The sequence below is a fragment of the Microcebus murinus genome, chromosome 27 (assembly GCF_040939455.1).
Source record: "Microcebus murinus isolate Inina chromosome 27, M.murinus_Inina_mat1.0, whole genome shotgun sequence".
Classification (NCBI taxonomy): Eukaryota; Metazoa; Chordata; class Mammalia; order Primates; family Cheirogaleidae; genus Microcebus; species Microcebus murinus.
In genome coordinates, this window is record NC_134130.1 from 2,653,546 (window position 1) to 2,668,034 (window position 14,489).

Here is a 14,489-nt window from a genome sequence, read left to right on the forward strand (position 1 = left end):
CCCCAGTAAGCAGTCACTTCCTTCCTCTCTCTCACATCCAAGATTTCATTGAGAAAAATTTCAAACATAAAGTTCATACAGGCCGGGCGTGGTGGCTCATGCCTGTAATCCTAGCACTCTGGGAGACTGAGGCAGGCAGATTGCTCAAGGTCAGGAATTCAAAACCAGCCTGAGAAACAGTGAGATCCCATCTCTACTAAAAATGTAAACAAATTAATTGGCCAACTAAAAAAAATATATATATACATTTATACAAATTAGCCGGGTATGGTGGCACATGCCTGTAGTCCCAGCTACTGGGGAGGCTGAGGCAGGAGGATTGCTTGAGCCCAGGAGTTTGAGGTTGCTGTGAGCAAGGCTGATGCCATGGCATTCTAGCTCGGGCAACAGAGTGAGACTCTGTCTCAAAAAAAAAAAAAAAAAATTCAAAGACAAAGGTCATACAGGCCGGGCGCAGTGGCTCATGCCTGTAATCCTAGCACTCTGGGATGCTGAGGCAGGTGGATCGCTCAAGGTCAGGAGTTCGAAACCAGCCTGAGCAAGAGTGAGACCTCGTCTCTACTAAAAATAGATAGAAATTAATTGGCCATCTAAAAATATATACAAAAAACTAGCAGGGCATGGTGGTGCACGCCTGTAGTCCCAGCTACTTGGGAGGCTGAGGCAGGAGGATTACTTGAGCCCAGGAGTTTGAGGTTGCCGTGAGCTAGGCTGACGCCACGGCATTCTAGCTGGGGCAACAGAGAGAGACTCTGTCTCAAAATATAAAAATAAATAACTGGAAAAACATACAAATATCCGTTAATAGGGGACTTGTTAAAAACAGTTATGGCTGGCCGGGCGCGGTGGCTCACTCACGCCTGTAATCCTAGCTCTCTGGGAGTCCAAGGCAGGCGGATCGTTTGAGTTCAGGAGTTCGAAACCAACCTGAGCAAGAGAAAGACCCTGTCTCTACTATAAAATAGAAAAAATTAATTGACCAACTAATATAATATAGAAAAAATTAGCCGGGCATGGTGGCGCATGCCTGTAGTCCCAGCTACTCGGGAGGCTGAGGCAGGAGGATCTCTTGAGCCCAGGAGTTTGAGGTTGCTGTGAGCTAGGCTGACGCCACGGCACTCACTCTACCCTGGGCAACAAAGCAAGACTCTGTCTCAAAAAAGAAAAAAACAAAAAAAACCCAGTTATGGTCTTGGAGACGTGACCTCAGGCCATCCCTCTACCAGACACCTCTTCCTCCCTGGACCACCACTGCATGAGACATCCCTGCGTGGTTCACGGTCAAGTGCGTACTCGGAAGTTAACGCAACTTCCTTTTCTCCCAAGAGATTCCAGCTCACTGATCAACTTGCTGATGCCATTTTACTTTGTTGGTTGCTCATAGCAACTTCCTCTAACAAGAAATCCCTGGACAGCTTGGTGGCTCACGCCTGTAATCCTAGCACTCTGGGAGGTGAGGTGGGTGGATCGCTCGAGGTCAGTTCAAAACCAGCCTGAGCAAGAGCGAGACCCGTCTCTACTATAAATAGAAAGAAATTAATTGGCCAACTAAAATATATATAGAAAAAATTAGCCGGGTATGGTGGCACAGGCCTGTAGTCCCAGCTACTTGGGAGGGAGGCTGAGGCAGGAGGATCGCTTGAGCCCAGGAGTTTGAGGTTGCTGTGAGCTAGGCCGACGCCACAGCACTCAACTCTATCTAGCCTGGGCAACAAAGGGAGACTGTCTCAAAAAAAAAAAAAAAAAAAAAAAAAGGAAATCCCTGAAAAGGGGCTCATGAAAAGGCCATCGGAGGTTGGGAAGGCATTCATCATTTCTCTCCGGGCAGGGGGAGGAGTCGATGGCATTCCAGGATGGCCTGGGACAACTATGTCCCCCGCTGACAGAGAGGCCGGGCGGTGGACAGGCCAGATGGTGACCATCTGAACCTGCTCGTTGTCGTTGCTGGGGTTTTCCTCCCTGCCATTCCTGTCTGTCTGTCACCACTGCCGGGATCAGCCATCCCGGGACCCGGTCCAGTGGGCAGATCCAAGTGGCGTCCCGCACGTCAGCCCTGGGGCGTGCACTTTCGGATTCCAGAGGCTGAGCTGGCTGCCAGCCCTGCTGAGTCAACTGGTTCCTTTCGCCCAGTGCTCTGAGCCAAAGGCTGCCGCGGGCTTGTTCCTGGCAGGCGGGCTTTCTGTGCCAGCGATAGAGGGGAATGAATGGGGCAGGTGGGGGAGGCGGCCAGTGTACGTTTGTTGAATGAATGCTTAACCTTGAGACATGAACACTGTCCAGCCCCACAGTCTCACTCAGTTCTTCTTTTGTCCCAACCCTGCCTCCACCCCAGGCTGGGAGTGCTGGAGTCGCCCCGGCAGCCTGGGAACTTCCTGCAGGCTCCGGGCCGAGAAGGCAGCAGGCCCCTTAGTTGGAGTGGATGAGGGAGGCCTTCTTCACGTCCCCTCTTTCCGTCCCCTCGAGTCCTGCTTTAATATAGGCAAAGACTGCGACACTGAAGACCCCACAGGTGGGGGAGGGTGGGCAATGAGGGCGAAACCCTCAGCGGGAGACCGGGCAAGACGGGACCGGGCCCTGCTGCTCGGGCGCTCACAACGTGACCGGCAGGGGAGGATCAGGACACCAAAGAATGTCACAAACACATCGCCAAGGGTGAACCCTTGCGCGAGAAGGAGCGTGGGAAGCCGGAGATGTCCCTTCTGGTCTCGGGGACGGATAGCGATCACCTGAAGCCTCCGCGGAAGGCGGGGGTGTGTGCGGGGTCCCCGGCTTCCCGCGCCCCGTTAGCTGCTCCCACTGCCGTCTCCACGCGGGGGGAGGGGGCATCAGGAATGCCGTCCAGTCCGGCTAAGGCGAGGGCCCCCCTCCCCCCATTCAACACCGCAGGGGCGGGATGGGGGGCCTAGAATTCCGGACCCCAGCGGGGGCTCGTGGCGGGAGGGAGTCGCTTCTCCCTTGGATCGCAGGGAAAGGCCGCCGCCGCGTAGCGCCGGGGGCGGGGAAGCCGGAGTCGTGCACCCCCAGGACGCCCCCACCCCCAGAACTACCAGGGCTCCGGCGCCCAGGACCCCGCCCCCGCCGCACGCCCCGCCCCCGCCCCGCCCCCGCCCCGCCTCCCCGCGCGCACCCGCGTATAAAAGCGGGCCTGGGCGCCGCCGCCAGCAAGCTGAGCCGAGCGGGCCTGCAGCTGCGACCCGTCCTCTTCTGTGGCCTCTGCACGCGGCTGAGCGAGTCTCCACCAGGTCCCCCGCGTCTCCAGCCGTCGCGCATCCAGGCCCCACGCCGCCGAGTCCCGGAGTCTCAGCGGCCCTGCGCCCAGGCTGCGGGAGAGGATGCGCTGCGCGCGGACAGCTGGCGCGGCCCTGATGCTCTGCGCCGCCACCGCCGGGCTGCTGAGCGCCCAGGGCCACCCCGCGCCGCCCGAGTCGCCGCGCTTCGCGTCCTGGGACGAGATGAATGTGCTGGCGCACGGGCTGCTGCAGCTCGGCCACGGGCTGCGCGAACACGTGGAGCGCACCCGCGGCCACCTGGGCGCGCTGGAGCAGCGCCTGAGCGCGTGCGGCGCAGCCTGCCAGAGCCCCGGGGCAGCCGCCGCGCCCCCTCTCGTCCCCGAGAGCCCGGGCGCCGGAGGCCAGGCTGCCCCGGAAGCCCTCCGCAGCCTGCAGGTACGTGCGCCCCTACTGGCCCTCCTGCTGGCCTGGTGGGGTGTGGACAGGAGAAGGGGGCGCCTCTGAAGCTCCTCGCGCTCCCCGGCCCCGGCCTCAAAGGATGGAGGTTTGGAAGGATGGGCGGGTGGATGAATGGAGAAGTTGGAGGCAGAAGGCTGGGTCCTCACCGAGGTTTTCACTCCTCCACAGACACAGCTCAAGGCTCAGAACAGCAGGATTGAGCAGCTGTTCCAGAAGGTGGCCCAGCAGCAGCGGCACCTGGAGAAGCAGCAGCTGCGCATCCAGAATTTGCAGAGCCAGGTACCCCAGGCCTGTCCCAGGCGGGGAGGGAGGTCGTCAGAGCAGGACCTGAGTCCCGATGTGTGGAGCCAGGCAGGTCAGGCAGCTTGAGCCAGCTGTACCTGATGCCCACCCTCTCCTGTCCGGTCCCAGGTTGGCCTCCTGGCCCCCACCCACCTGAGCAATGGGATGGCCAAGCCTGCCCGAAAAAAGAGGCTGCCCAAGATGGTCCAGCTTGTTGGCCCAGCTCACAACGCCAGCGGCCTGCACAGTGAGTGTCTGGCCCTTTGCTGTCCTCGGGGCCCTGCCCCTTACCACTGCTGTCCTGTTCCTTGTCACATCCACCTTAAGGAGAAGGAGAGAGGCCGTGGGCTTGCGTTCCTGTGGGCTCCCCAGTCTCTGGTGAAGGGCTGATGGAGGCATCTGCTACTCAGCTCTGGCTCTGCCCCACCAGGTCACCCCACCCTTCTTCCCAGCCAGCCCGCCAGCCGGTAGACTGTCCCCAAGTCCCGCTGGCCAGTCACTGGAGCTGGGGCTTGAGCTGGACTTGAGCTGCAGGGGTGCCTAGCAGGCTGTGGTGTAGCTGGGGGACGCAGTCCTGAAGGTTAGAACCTTCTAGGAGGGTGCGATGGATTAGAGGCTGCTGGGTAGGGGGTTCTGTGATCTGGGCTGCCCGCAGCCTCTTGGAGTGTGAATCCAGCCGGGTGGGGTGGGGGCACAAGGACAGGGACCCACGCCGGGAACACTCACTCTTGCATCTTACAAATCCAGGGCTGCTGGTCGCAGAGCCCTCTCCTTCCCCTTCTCCGGCCTCATCCTCCCCCCCAACGTCCCCCCCATCTCAAAGCCACCCTAACCTCAAACCTCAGCGTGTCTGTGTGGGTCTGACACAGACTTTGAGTTCCCAGCGTTAAGTTCACAGCCCCACACCAGCTTCCCTGTGGTCCTCCTCCCTGGGCAGCTGTGGCCAACTGGGTGAGAGTTCGGATCCCCCCTCACGCCCCAGGGTCAGTGGCTGGCGTCCAGCGCTGCAGTCCTGAGGGCCGTCCCCACCCCACATTCCTTCCCCTCCCTCCACAACCCAAGGCGGGTATCTCTGGGGGGAGGGGCCAGTACCCCCCCCATCAGAGGTGGGGGGATGAGGGGCTTCCAAGGCGAGCAGGCTCTGGTCCCAGCTGGCAGATGCCCTGGGCGTGGGCGCGTCCTGTGGGTCTGGGACTCCCAGACTCTGGGCTCGGCCTTGCCAAGTGGGCAAAAGTTCAGAGCTGGGGAGAAAACAGCTGGAGCTAATGGAAGCCACATTGGCGGTTTGGCCCCGTGCCTGTCCTGATTGGAGGGGAGGGAGAAGTAGGGCAAAGGGGAGCTGCCTGAGGGGCCGAGAAAGTGTCCCCGGTCACTCGGGGCCTGGCCACGCCCCCCGCCGCCACCGCCGAGCAACTCACTCACTCGACCTTTCCCCTACTTTCCTGGCTGGGCTGGGGGCGGTTCCTGGCAGGGACTGCCCAGCTAGCGCCACCCCGCCCCCCTCCCTCCTGCCCTCTCCCTCCCTCTGGTAGCTGGGACCCCGCGCAGAGCCTCAATGTCCCCACCAGGCAGACCAGGGCCCCTCCCGTTGAGCCCAGCTTCCACCACCTCCGCTCTGGCCCTGTTCTGTCAATCATTCATTGATCTGGGGCCGGACTGGGCAGAGCCACTCCTTGTCACCAGCCCGATGGAGCATCCCCCACCACATTCAGTGGCGGGACTAGCGGGGCTGTGCGTGGAGGAGCGGCGAGCCACCCAGATGACCGCAGTGTTGGGGGGGTCTTCTATGCCCGCCAGTATGGGGAGGGGTGGCGATGTCCAGGGGTGAGGGAAGGTGTCCTTCCAGAAGGTGAGACCCAGAGAAGAAAGTCCCAAGCACAAGGACCAGCATGTGCAAAGTCCCTGTGGCAGGAGGGTGTGTGGAGCCGGGGTGGAAGGTCACCTGTGTGGAGGATGGGTGCAGGCGCTGGTCCTTGTAGACCACGCTGGGGAAGGCCACAGGGAGCCATGGAGGAGCTTAGGCAGATGTCAGGGGGTGGTCATGAGATCAGGATTGCCCTTCACCTCCCGGTCACCTGCTGCCCAATGCCCCAGCGCATCTCCAGAGAGACCCCTACAGGCTGCCTCTGTTTCAACCCCCTGCCTTGTCTACCTGCAGGGCTGCCCCGGGACTGCCAGCAGCTGTTCGAGGAGGGCGAGAGGCAGAGTGGACTGTTTCAAATCCAGCCTGAGGGGTCCCAGCCATTCCTGGTCAACTGCAAGATGACCTCAGGTAGGACGTGCTGGCCCGCCAGGGAGCCCCTCTTGCCATGGGCCCCGTTGCTTTTCTTTAAAATGTAGCCCTTGAAAATCAGCTGGACAACTAAAAAATATATAGCAAAAATTAGCCGGGCATGGTGGCGCATGCCTGTAGTCCCAGCTACTCGGGAGGCTGAGGCAGGAGGATTGCTTGAGCCCAGGAGTTCGAGGCTGCAGTGAGCTGTGATTGTGCCACTGTGCTCCAGCCTGGGTGACAGTGTGAGATCCCATCTCTAAAAACAAAAAAGACAAAAAAGACCTTTCCCCTTTGACTTGTGTCACAAGCTCAGGGACGGGTTTTGGGGTTGACAATGGCAGGGGAGGACCAAGTTCGCCTGGCCCAGAGAGGCTACCCAGCTTTCCGCTGCAGCCTCCCTCCCTGCTCCTTCCCTGCTGGGTCTTTGGGACAAAGGTTGAGGCCTGATCCCCTGCGTATGTACGGGCCACCACGGCATTCCTCCCTGGGACCCACCTTCCTCCAGTCCTCCAGGGGTGAGCCCGAGGAATTCAGTGGGGGTGTTGCCTTCCCTGGGCTTGGGGTCTGGGAGCCAGATGTGGGGATCAGGGTCCCCTGTGAGGAGGGACCTCCCGGTGACCTTGCACCCTTCTGGGCAGATGGGGGCTGGACAGTCATTCAGAGGCGCCAGGATGGCTCTGTGGACTTCGACCGGCCCTGGGAAGCCTACAAGGCCGGCTTCGGGGACCCCCAAGGTGGGTGTTTCCCGAGGGGCCAGGGGCTGGGGAGGAGGGGGGCTGCGCAGCTGGGCCCGGCTCACTGAGCGGCCTCCCTGCTCCAGGCGAGTTCTGGCTGGGCCTGGAGAAGGTGCACCGAATCACGGGGGACCGCGGCAGCCGCCTGGCCGTGCAGCTGCAGGACTGGGACGGCAACGCGGAGTCGCTGCAGTTCCCGGTCCACCTGGGCGGCGAGGACACGGCCTACAGCCTGCAGCTCACGGCCCCCGTGGCCAGCAAGCTGGGCGCCACCATGGTCACCCCCGGTGGCCTCTCCCTGCCCTTCTCCACTCGGGACAAGGACCACGACCTCCGAGGGGACAAGAACTGTGCCAAGAGCCTCTCCGGTGAGTGGCCTCCATCCTGCCCCCTGCCATGCCCCGCCAGCCAGGGCCTCCCTTCCTTCCCTTCACTGCCTGTCCTGCCTTCAACCCCAGATGGCATCTATTCCCTGCCCCCACCTCCGCCTCATTTGCCCTGTGCCCTTGGATCACTGGCTTAACCTCTCCAGCCTCAGTTTTTCCTTCTTTAAAACGGGTATAAATGGGTATAGTGCCCACTCTGTAGGATTATTATGGAAAATTCAATGAGACAATGTGCGAAATTGGAGGCAGAGCTCGGGCTCTTCGATGGGAAACATACGAAATTCCCACTTGATGGGTCAAAAAATGATGGTTCAAACATGTTATCCCAGCACTTTGGGAGGCTGAGGCGGGATGATCACTTGAGGTCAGGAGTTTGAGACTAGCCTGGACAACATCACAAGGCCCCATCTCTAAGAAAAATAAGACAAATTAGCCAGGCATGCGTGGACCTGTAGCCCCAGTTACTCGGGAGGCTAAGGTGGGAGGATCGCTTAAGCCCAGGAGTTGGAGGCTGCAGTGAGCTATGACACCACTGCACACCAGCCTGGGGAACACAGCAAGACCCTGTCTCTACAAACAAATCTTTTAAATCAGCTGGATGTGGCCAGCTTTGGTAGCTGACGCCTGTAATCCTAGCACTCTGGGAGGCTGAGGCAGGAGGATCCCTTGAGATCAGGAGTTTGAGACCAGCCTGAGCAACAGTGAGACCCCGTCTCTACCAAAATCAGAAAAAATTAGCAGTCTGTGGTCCTAGCTACTCGGGAGGCTGAGGTGGGAGGATCACTTGAGCCCCGGAGTGCAAGCCCCCAGCCTGGGCAACATAGTGAGACCCCATCTATTAAAAAACTTAAAAAAAAAAAAAGAATCATAAAGTCCAAAGCCCAGCCTTGTCCCAGTGCCAGCCCCATCCCCATCTTCTCGCCCCACTGGACCTGACCATGTTCCCTCTCCTCTGACCCGGCAGGTGGCTGGTGGTTCGGCACCTGCAGCCACTCTAACCTGAACGGCCAGTACTTCCGCTCCATCCCTCGGCAGCGGCAGCAGCGTAAGAAGGGAATCTTCTGGAAGACCTGGAGGGGTCGCTACTACCCACTGCAGGCGACCACCATGTTGATCCAGCCCACAGTGGCTGCAGCAGCCTCCTAGTCTCCCAGCTGGGGCCTGGTCCCAGGCTCATGGAGGACAGTGACTTTGGCTTTGGCCCTAGAGGTGGCCGCTCCCTACCGGGGCAGGGGCCCCAAGCAGAGGCCGTCTGGAGCCCTGTGGACACAGAGGAAGCCCACGACCGGACCGGAGAGACCCCCTTTCTTGGTGGGGGGCTGCACGCATCGCCCTCTGAGAACAGGGCCACAGGGCATGCAGTGACCCTGGAAGCGAGGGACCACAGGACACTGAGACCCACTCCTCGCCCGCCCGAGGTGTGGGGGACGCAGAGGGACCACTCGGGGCCGGCCAGGCCGGCCTCACTGGCGGACTCAGTCACATTGACTGGCCAGAGGACCAGGCTCCCTGGGGCCGCGCTCACGGTGCTGTCCTATGCGGTCCCGTGGCACGAGCCGCTGCCAGCGGTATCCAGGCGGAGCTCACAGAGTTCCTGGAATAAAAACAACCTCAGAACATTTCGTTCTTCTTTGTCCTTCGGTTTGTTATAGAAAGCGGACAGTTTCAAAGTCCGCATAAACATGTTCCTGGGGTGGAGGTCGGTGACTCCCGGGTCCCTGAACGACAGCACCAGATTTGCTTAATTTGATTTCACGGCCAGGGCGAAGTGGGTCGAGCCTCTAATGCCAGCACTCTGGGAGGCCAAGTCGGGAGGATCACTTGAGGTCAGGAGTTTGAGACCAGCCTGAGCAAGAGCAAGACCGCTGTCTCCACTAAAAATATAACGAAATACAGCTGGGCATGGTGGCGCATGCCTGTAGTCCCAGCTACTGGGGAGGCTGAGGCAGGAGGATCGCTTGAGCCCAAGAGTTTGAGGTTGCTGTGAGCCAGGCTGAGGCCATGGCACTCACTCTAGCCTGGGCAACAGAGTGAGACTCTATCTCAACAAAAAAAGAAAAAGAAAAAGAACCAGGTGAAATAAATTTTAGAAATATATTTTATTGACCCATATATATGCAAAATTTTACTGTTTCAACATATGATCAATATAAAAATTATTACTGAGACATCATCTGACCTTGGGTTTTCTGCTGTTGTTCTTGTTCTGAGTCATCTAAATCTGGTGTGTATTTCAGGAGCATGCATGTCTCACCAGTGATGTATAAACAGTGTTATGGTGTAAACACTAATACAGGATTTTGATAAATTCTTCACTTTTTTTTTCTATATCTACATATTAAATACTTCACATGCTGGAATTTACTTCATGTTTTCCTTAAAATTGACACTGTTTCTGGTAATATTAATTCAACCAATATTTATTGAGCAACTTCTTCTTTTTATTTTTTTTTAAGACAGAGTCCCCCTTTGTTGCCCGGGCTAGAGTGAGTGCCATGGTGTCAGCCTAGCTCATAGTAACCTCAAACTCCTGGGCTCAAGCAATCCTCCTGCCTCAGCCTCCCGAGTAGCTGGGACTACAGGCATGCGCCACCATGCCCAGCTAATTTTTTCTATATATATCAGTTGGCCAATTAATTTCTTTCTATTTTATAGTAGTGACGGGGTCTCGCTCTTGCTCAGGCTGGTTTCGAACTCCTGACCTCGAGCAATCCGCCCGCCTTGGCCTCCCAGAGTGTTAGGATTATAGGCGTGAGCCACCGTGCCCGGCCTTGAGCAACTTCTATATGCCAAGTTCTGTATCAGGTGCTTGGGGAGATTTTTTCTAGTGGGCACAGAGATTCCCGCCCTCTCTGAACTACCCTTCAAAGTCTCTCCCATTACAGATGGTGACCTGTAATTATTGATCCAAACTGGGACACTTTTTTTTTTTTTTTTTTTTTTTTTAGAGACAGGGTCTTGCTCTGTGGCCCAGGCTGGAGCGCAGTGGCACAATCACAGCTCACTGCAGCCTCAAACTCCTGGGCTCAAGGGATCCTCCTGCCTTAGCCTCCAGAGTAGCTGAGACCACAGGTTTGACACCACACTCAGCCTCAACTGGGACACTTATGAGAGTGAAATGGGGTGCTGTTAATGAAGCTGGGTGACAGATCTAAAGCAGTTACTCCCAGACATATGGGGACTTACCAACCCAGTTTTTAAAAATGTAGACATCTGGAAAACCAATACTCTTGGGCATGAATAGGGTAGTGAAGCTAAAGTCAACGAAAATAAAACAATGCTCGTGCTTTAATTTCTTTCTTTGTTTTTTAATATATATACATTTTTTGAGACAGAGTCTCACTTTGTTGCTCAGGCTACAGTGCCGTGGTGTCAGCCTAGCTCACAGCAACCTCCAACTCCTGGGCTCGAGTGATCCTCCTGCCTCAGCCTCCCAAGTAGCTGGGACTACAGGCATGCGCCACCATGCCCAGCTAATTTTTTCTCTATATATATTTTTAGTTGTCCAGCCAATTTCTTTCTATTTTTAGTAATGGGGTTTCGCTCTTGCTCAGGCTGGTTTCAAACTCCTGACCTAGAGCGATCTACCCGCCTCGGCCTCCCAGAGTGCTAGGATTACAGGCTTTAGTCACTGTGCCCAGTCTGCTCATGCTTTAAAAATCTAGCTGGCGTTACACTTAAAAAATGGGATGAGGTAAAAATAACAATAAATAAATAAATAGAAAACAAAAAATATTTAAAAAAAAAATCTAGCTGGCAGGGCCAGGCTCTGTGGCTCATGACTGTAATCCTAGCTCTTTGGGAGGCTGAGGCGGGACAATTGCTTGAGGTCAGGAGTTCAAGACCAGCTCTGAGCAAGAGTGAGACCCTGTCTCTACTAAAAATAGAAAAATTAGCTGGGCATCCTGGCTCACACCTGCAGTTGCAGCTACCCGGGAGGCTGAGGCAGGAGGATCACTTGATCCCAGGAGTTTGAGGCTGCAGCGAGCTATGATGACACCACTGCACTGTACTCTGGGCACTGGAGTGAGACCCTGTCTCAAAAAAAAAAAAAAAATCTAGTTGGCAAACTGATCTATGGTGAAAAAAATATAAACATGGCTGTCCCTGAAAGGGTAGGGAAGCTTGTCTTTGAACAGATGCCTGATGGACTGAGAAGGAGAATGAGGGAACTTTCTGGAGTGATCCTGACATTCTGAACCTTGACACAAGTGGGTCATTTGGGTGTCTGCCTTGTGCCTTTCATTGTATACAAATTTTACCTTAAAAAATAAGAAACTTTGGAGAGAGCTTTACCCAGTATTGATCTCTAATGAATGACGTGTACGCTGAAGTGTCCGGAGGTGAAGTGGACTGCTGTCTGCAATTGTTTTTGAAATGTCCCAGAAAATAATATAATGGAGGCTGGGTGCGGTGGCTCACGCCTGTAATCCTAGCTCTCTGGGAGGCTGAGGCGGGCGGATAGCTCGAGGTCAGGAGTTCGAAACCAGCCTGAGCAAGAGCGAGACCCCGTCTCTACTATCAATAGAAAGAAATTAATTGGCCAACTAATATACATAGAAAAAATTAGCCGGGCATGGTGGCGCATGCCTGTAGTCCCAGCTACTTAGGAGGCTGAGGCAGGAGGATCGCTTGAGCCCAGGAGTTTGAGGGTGCTGTGAGCTAGGCTGACGCCACGGCACTCACTCTAGCCTGGGCAACAAAGGGAGACTCTGTCTCAAAAAAAAAAAAATAATAATAATATGATGGATAGGTGGATAGAGGAATGGGTATGTGATAAAAGCAAAATGTTCATGGTGGAATCTAGGTGGTGGGGCTATGGGTGTTCTCTGTATATTTCTTTTTATTTTGCTGAATGTTTCAAATTTTTTCACAATAAAATGGGTGGGAAAAAATTTCAGCCACACACAGTTGCTTTCTTTCTTTCTTTTAATTTTTTTTTTTTTTTTTTTGAGAGAGAGTCTCACTCTGTTGCCCAGGGTAGGGTGCCATGGTGTCAGCCTAGCTCACAGCAACTTCAAACTCCTGGACTCAAGCAATCCTTCTCCCTCAGCCTCCCGAGTAGCTGGGACTGCAGGCATGCGCCACCAGGCCCGGCTAATATTTTCTATATATTTTTAGTTGTCCAGCTAATTTCTTTCTATTTTTTTAGTAGAGATGGGGTCTCGCTCTTGCCCAGGCTAGTCTCGAACTCCTGAGCTCAAACAATGCGCCCGCCTCAGTCTCCCAGAGTGCTAGGATTACAGGCATGAGCCATTGCACCTGGCCTTGAGTTGGTTTTCTAAGAAGGATGAAATTTACTAGGGAGACTATTCCAGGAGGAGGACACTGTGAGAGCAAAGACATAGTGGTGGGTGGTCTCACCTAGCTGCCACAGGAATCTGGATGGCTAACTAGTAGGGTGGGCAGCGGAAGGGGTTTGGGCTAGAATATGCAAGGCTTCAAGCCCACTGCCCAGTAGTTTGCTGAAAAGGCCAGTGGAGTCTTTCAGGGTCTGACTTCCAGCCTTGTATTTTTGCCTAATCTCACTTCTGGTATCATGAGCCCCACTATCCACCCACCATGGCCTCCTGGCTGCTCCTACCCTGCTGAGTCTCTCTCACTTGCTATTCTGCCCCTTTGAAACTCTGTTCCTTCCACTTCCTCCCTGTCCCATGGTCCACTCTTCATCTTTCAGGACCTGGTGCAAATACCACTTCCTCCAGGATGCTTTCCTGGCTCCTAAAAAGCTTTTAAACATGGAAGTAATGTGATAGGACTCAATGGTTCTTTCTTTTTTTTTTTTTTTTTGAGACAGGGTCTCACTCTGTTACCCTGGGTAGTGTGCATTGGCATTATCTTAGCTCCCCTCCAACTCCTGGGCTCAAGGGATCCTCCTGCCTCAGCTTCCCAAGTAGCTGGGACTACAGGTGCATGCCATGACACCTGGCTATTTTTAGTAGAGATGGCGGGTGTTTGTGTGTGTGTGTGTGTGTGTGTGTGTGTATCTCGCTTTTGCTCAGGCTGGTCTTGAACTCCTGAGCTCAAGCAATCCTCCTGCCTCGGCCTCTCAGAGTGCTGGGATTACAGGCGTGAGCCACCATGCCCAGCTCTGACTTAATGTTTTTAGAAACTCCTTCAGACTGCTGTGGGCGAAGCAGGTGCACTAGTCAAGGCAGTGAGGAAGGGGACCAGGATCAGGTGACGGATATGGAGGGGGTAAGAAGTGCTCAGAAGGAGAAATGTAGGAGGGAGGAGACACTGGTGGGTATTGGAGAGAGGAAGGCGGAGAGGAGAAGAAGGTGTGAAGAGGGGAGTCCATGACCTGTGGTTTTGAGAGAGAGACTGGATATGGGAAGAGTTGAATTTGTGTATGGGATGTGTTATACACAACTTATAGGGGTCCATTATTTTGAATTGAGCTCCTGCACCAGGCCCCCAAACATCAAACCAACATAGAGTTATTCATGCTAAAGTTCCAGGTCACCAAACCGAAACTAAGTTGTTTATTTAACCTTCTGGGAAATCAGGAGAGATAAATATAAGATAGTCAAATCTGGTTGGGCCTGGCAGTTCACACCTGTAATCCTAGCACTTTGGGAGGCTGAGGTAGAAGGATCAAACCAGGCCAGACGTTTGGAAATAAATTAGCCAGGCATGGTGGCACATGCCTGTAGTCCCAGCTACCCAGGAGGCTGAGTCAGAAGCACCACTTGAGCCCAGGAGTTGGAGGCTGCAGGGAGCTATGATGACACCACTGCACTCCAGCCTGGGCGATGGAGACCCTGTCTCTCAAAAAAGAGACAAAAAGCAAAACACAGCATGTTATATACTTTAAATATATAAAATAAACACAACCTTTAATGTCAGGTAGTGATAAACCATATACGAGGGGGTGATAAAACAGTGTTCAGAGACAAAGAGAGGCGGGAGGTCATGTTGGAGAGCGCCTGGTGCCCAATAAAGATTTATAAATATTTGTTAAATAAAAACTTAAGGCCGGGCGTGGTGGCTCACGCCTGTAATCCTAGCACTCTGGGAGGCCAAGGCAGCCAGATTGCTCAAGGTCAGGAGTTCAAAACCAGCCTGAGCAAGAGCGAGACCCCGTCTCTACTATAAATACAAAGAAATTAATTGGCCAACT

General features: G+C 54.9%; 1 protein-coding gene across 1 annotated transcript; it reads left to right on the forward strand.

Moving 5' to 3' along the window:
• The first annotated feature begins 3,166 nt into the window (after nucleotides 1–3,166).
• On the forward strand, nucleotides 3,167–8,985 carry ANGPTL4 (angiopoietin like 4). Its single transcript, XM_012790805.3, has 7 exons — nucleotides 3,167–3,665; nucleotides 3,858–3,968; nucleotides 4,101–4,218; nucleotides 6,130–6,243; nucleotides 6,885–6,980; nucleotides 7,067–7,348; nucleotides 8,331–8,985. The coding sequence occupies exons 1-7, from the start codon at nucleotides 3,333–3,335 to the stop codon at nucleotides 8,510–8,512; spliced, it is 1,236 nt and encodes a 411-aa protein (XP_012646259.2). The 5' UTR covers nucleotides 3,167–3,332; the 3' UTR covers nucleotides 8,513–8,985.
• Nucleotides 8,986–14,489: the final 5,504 nt, after the last annotated feature.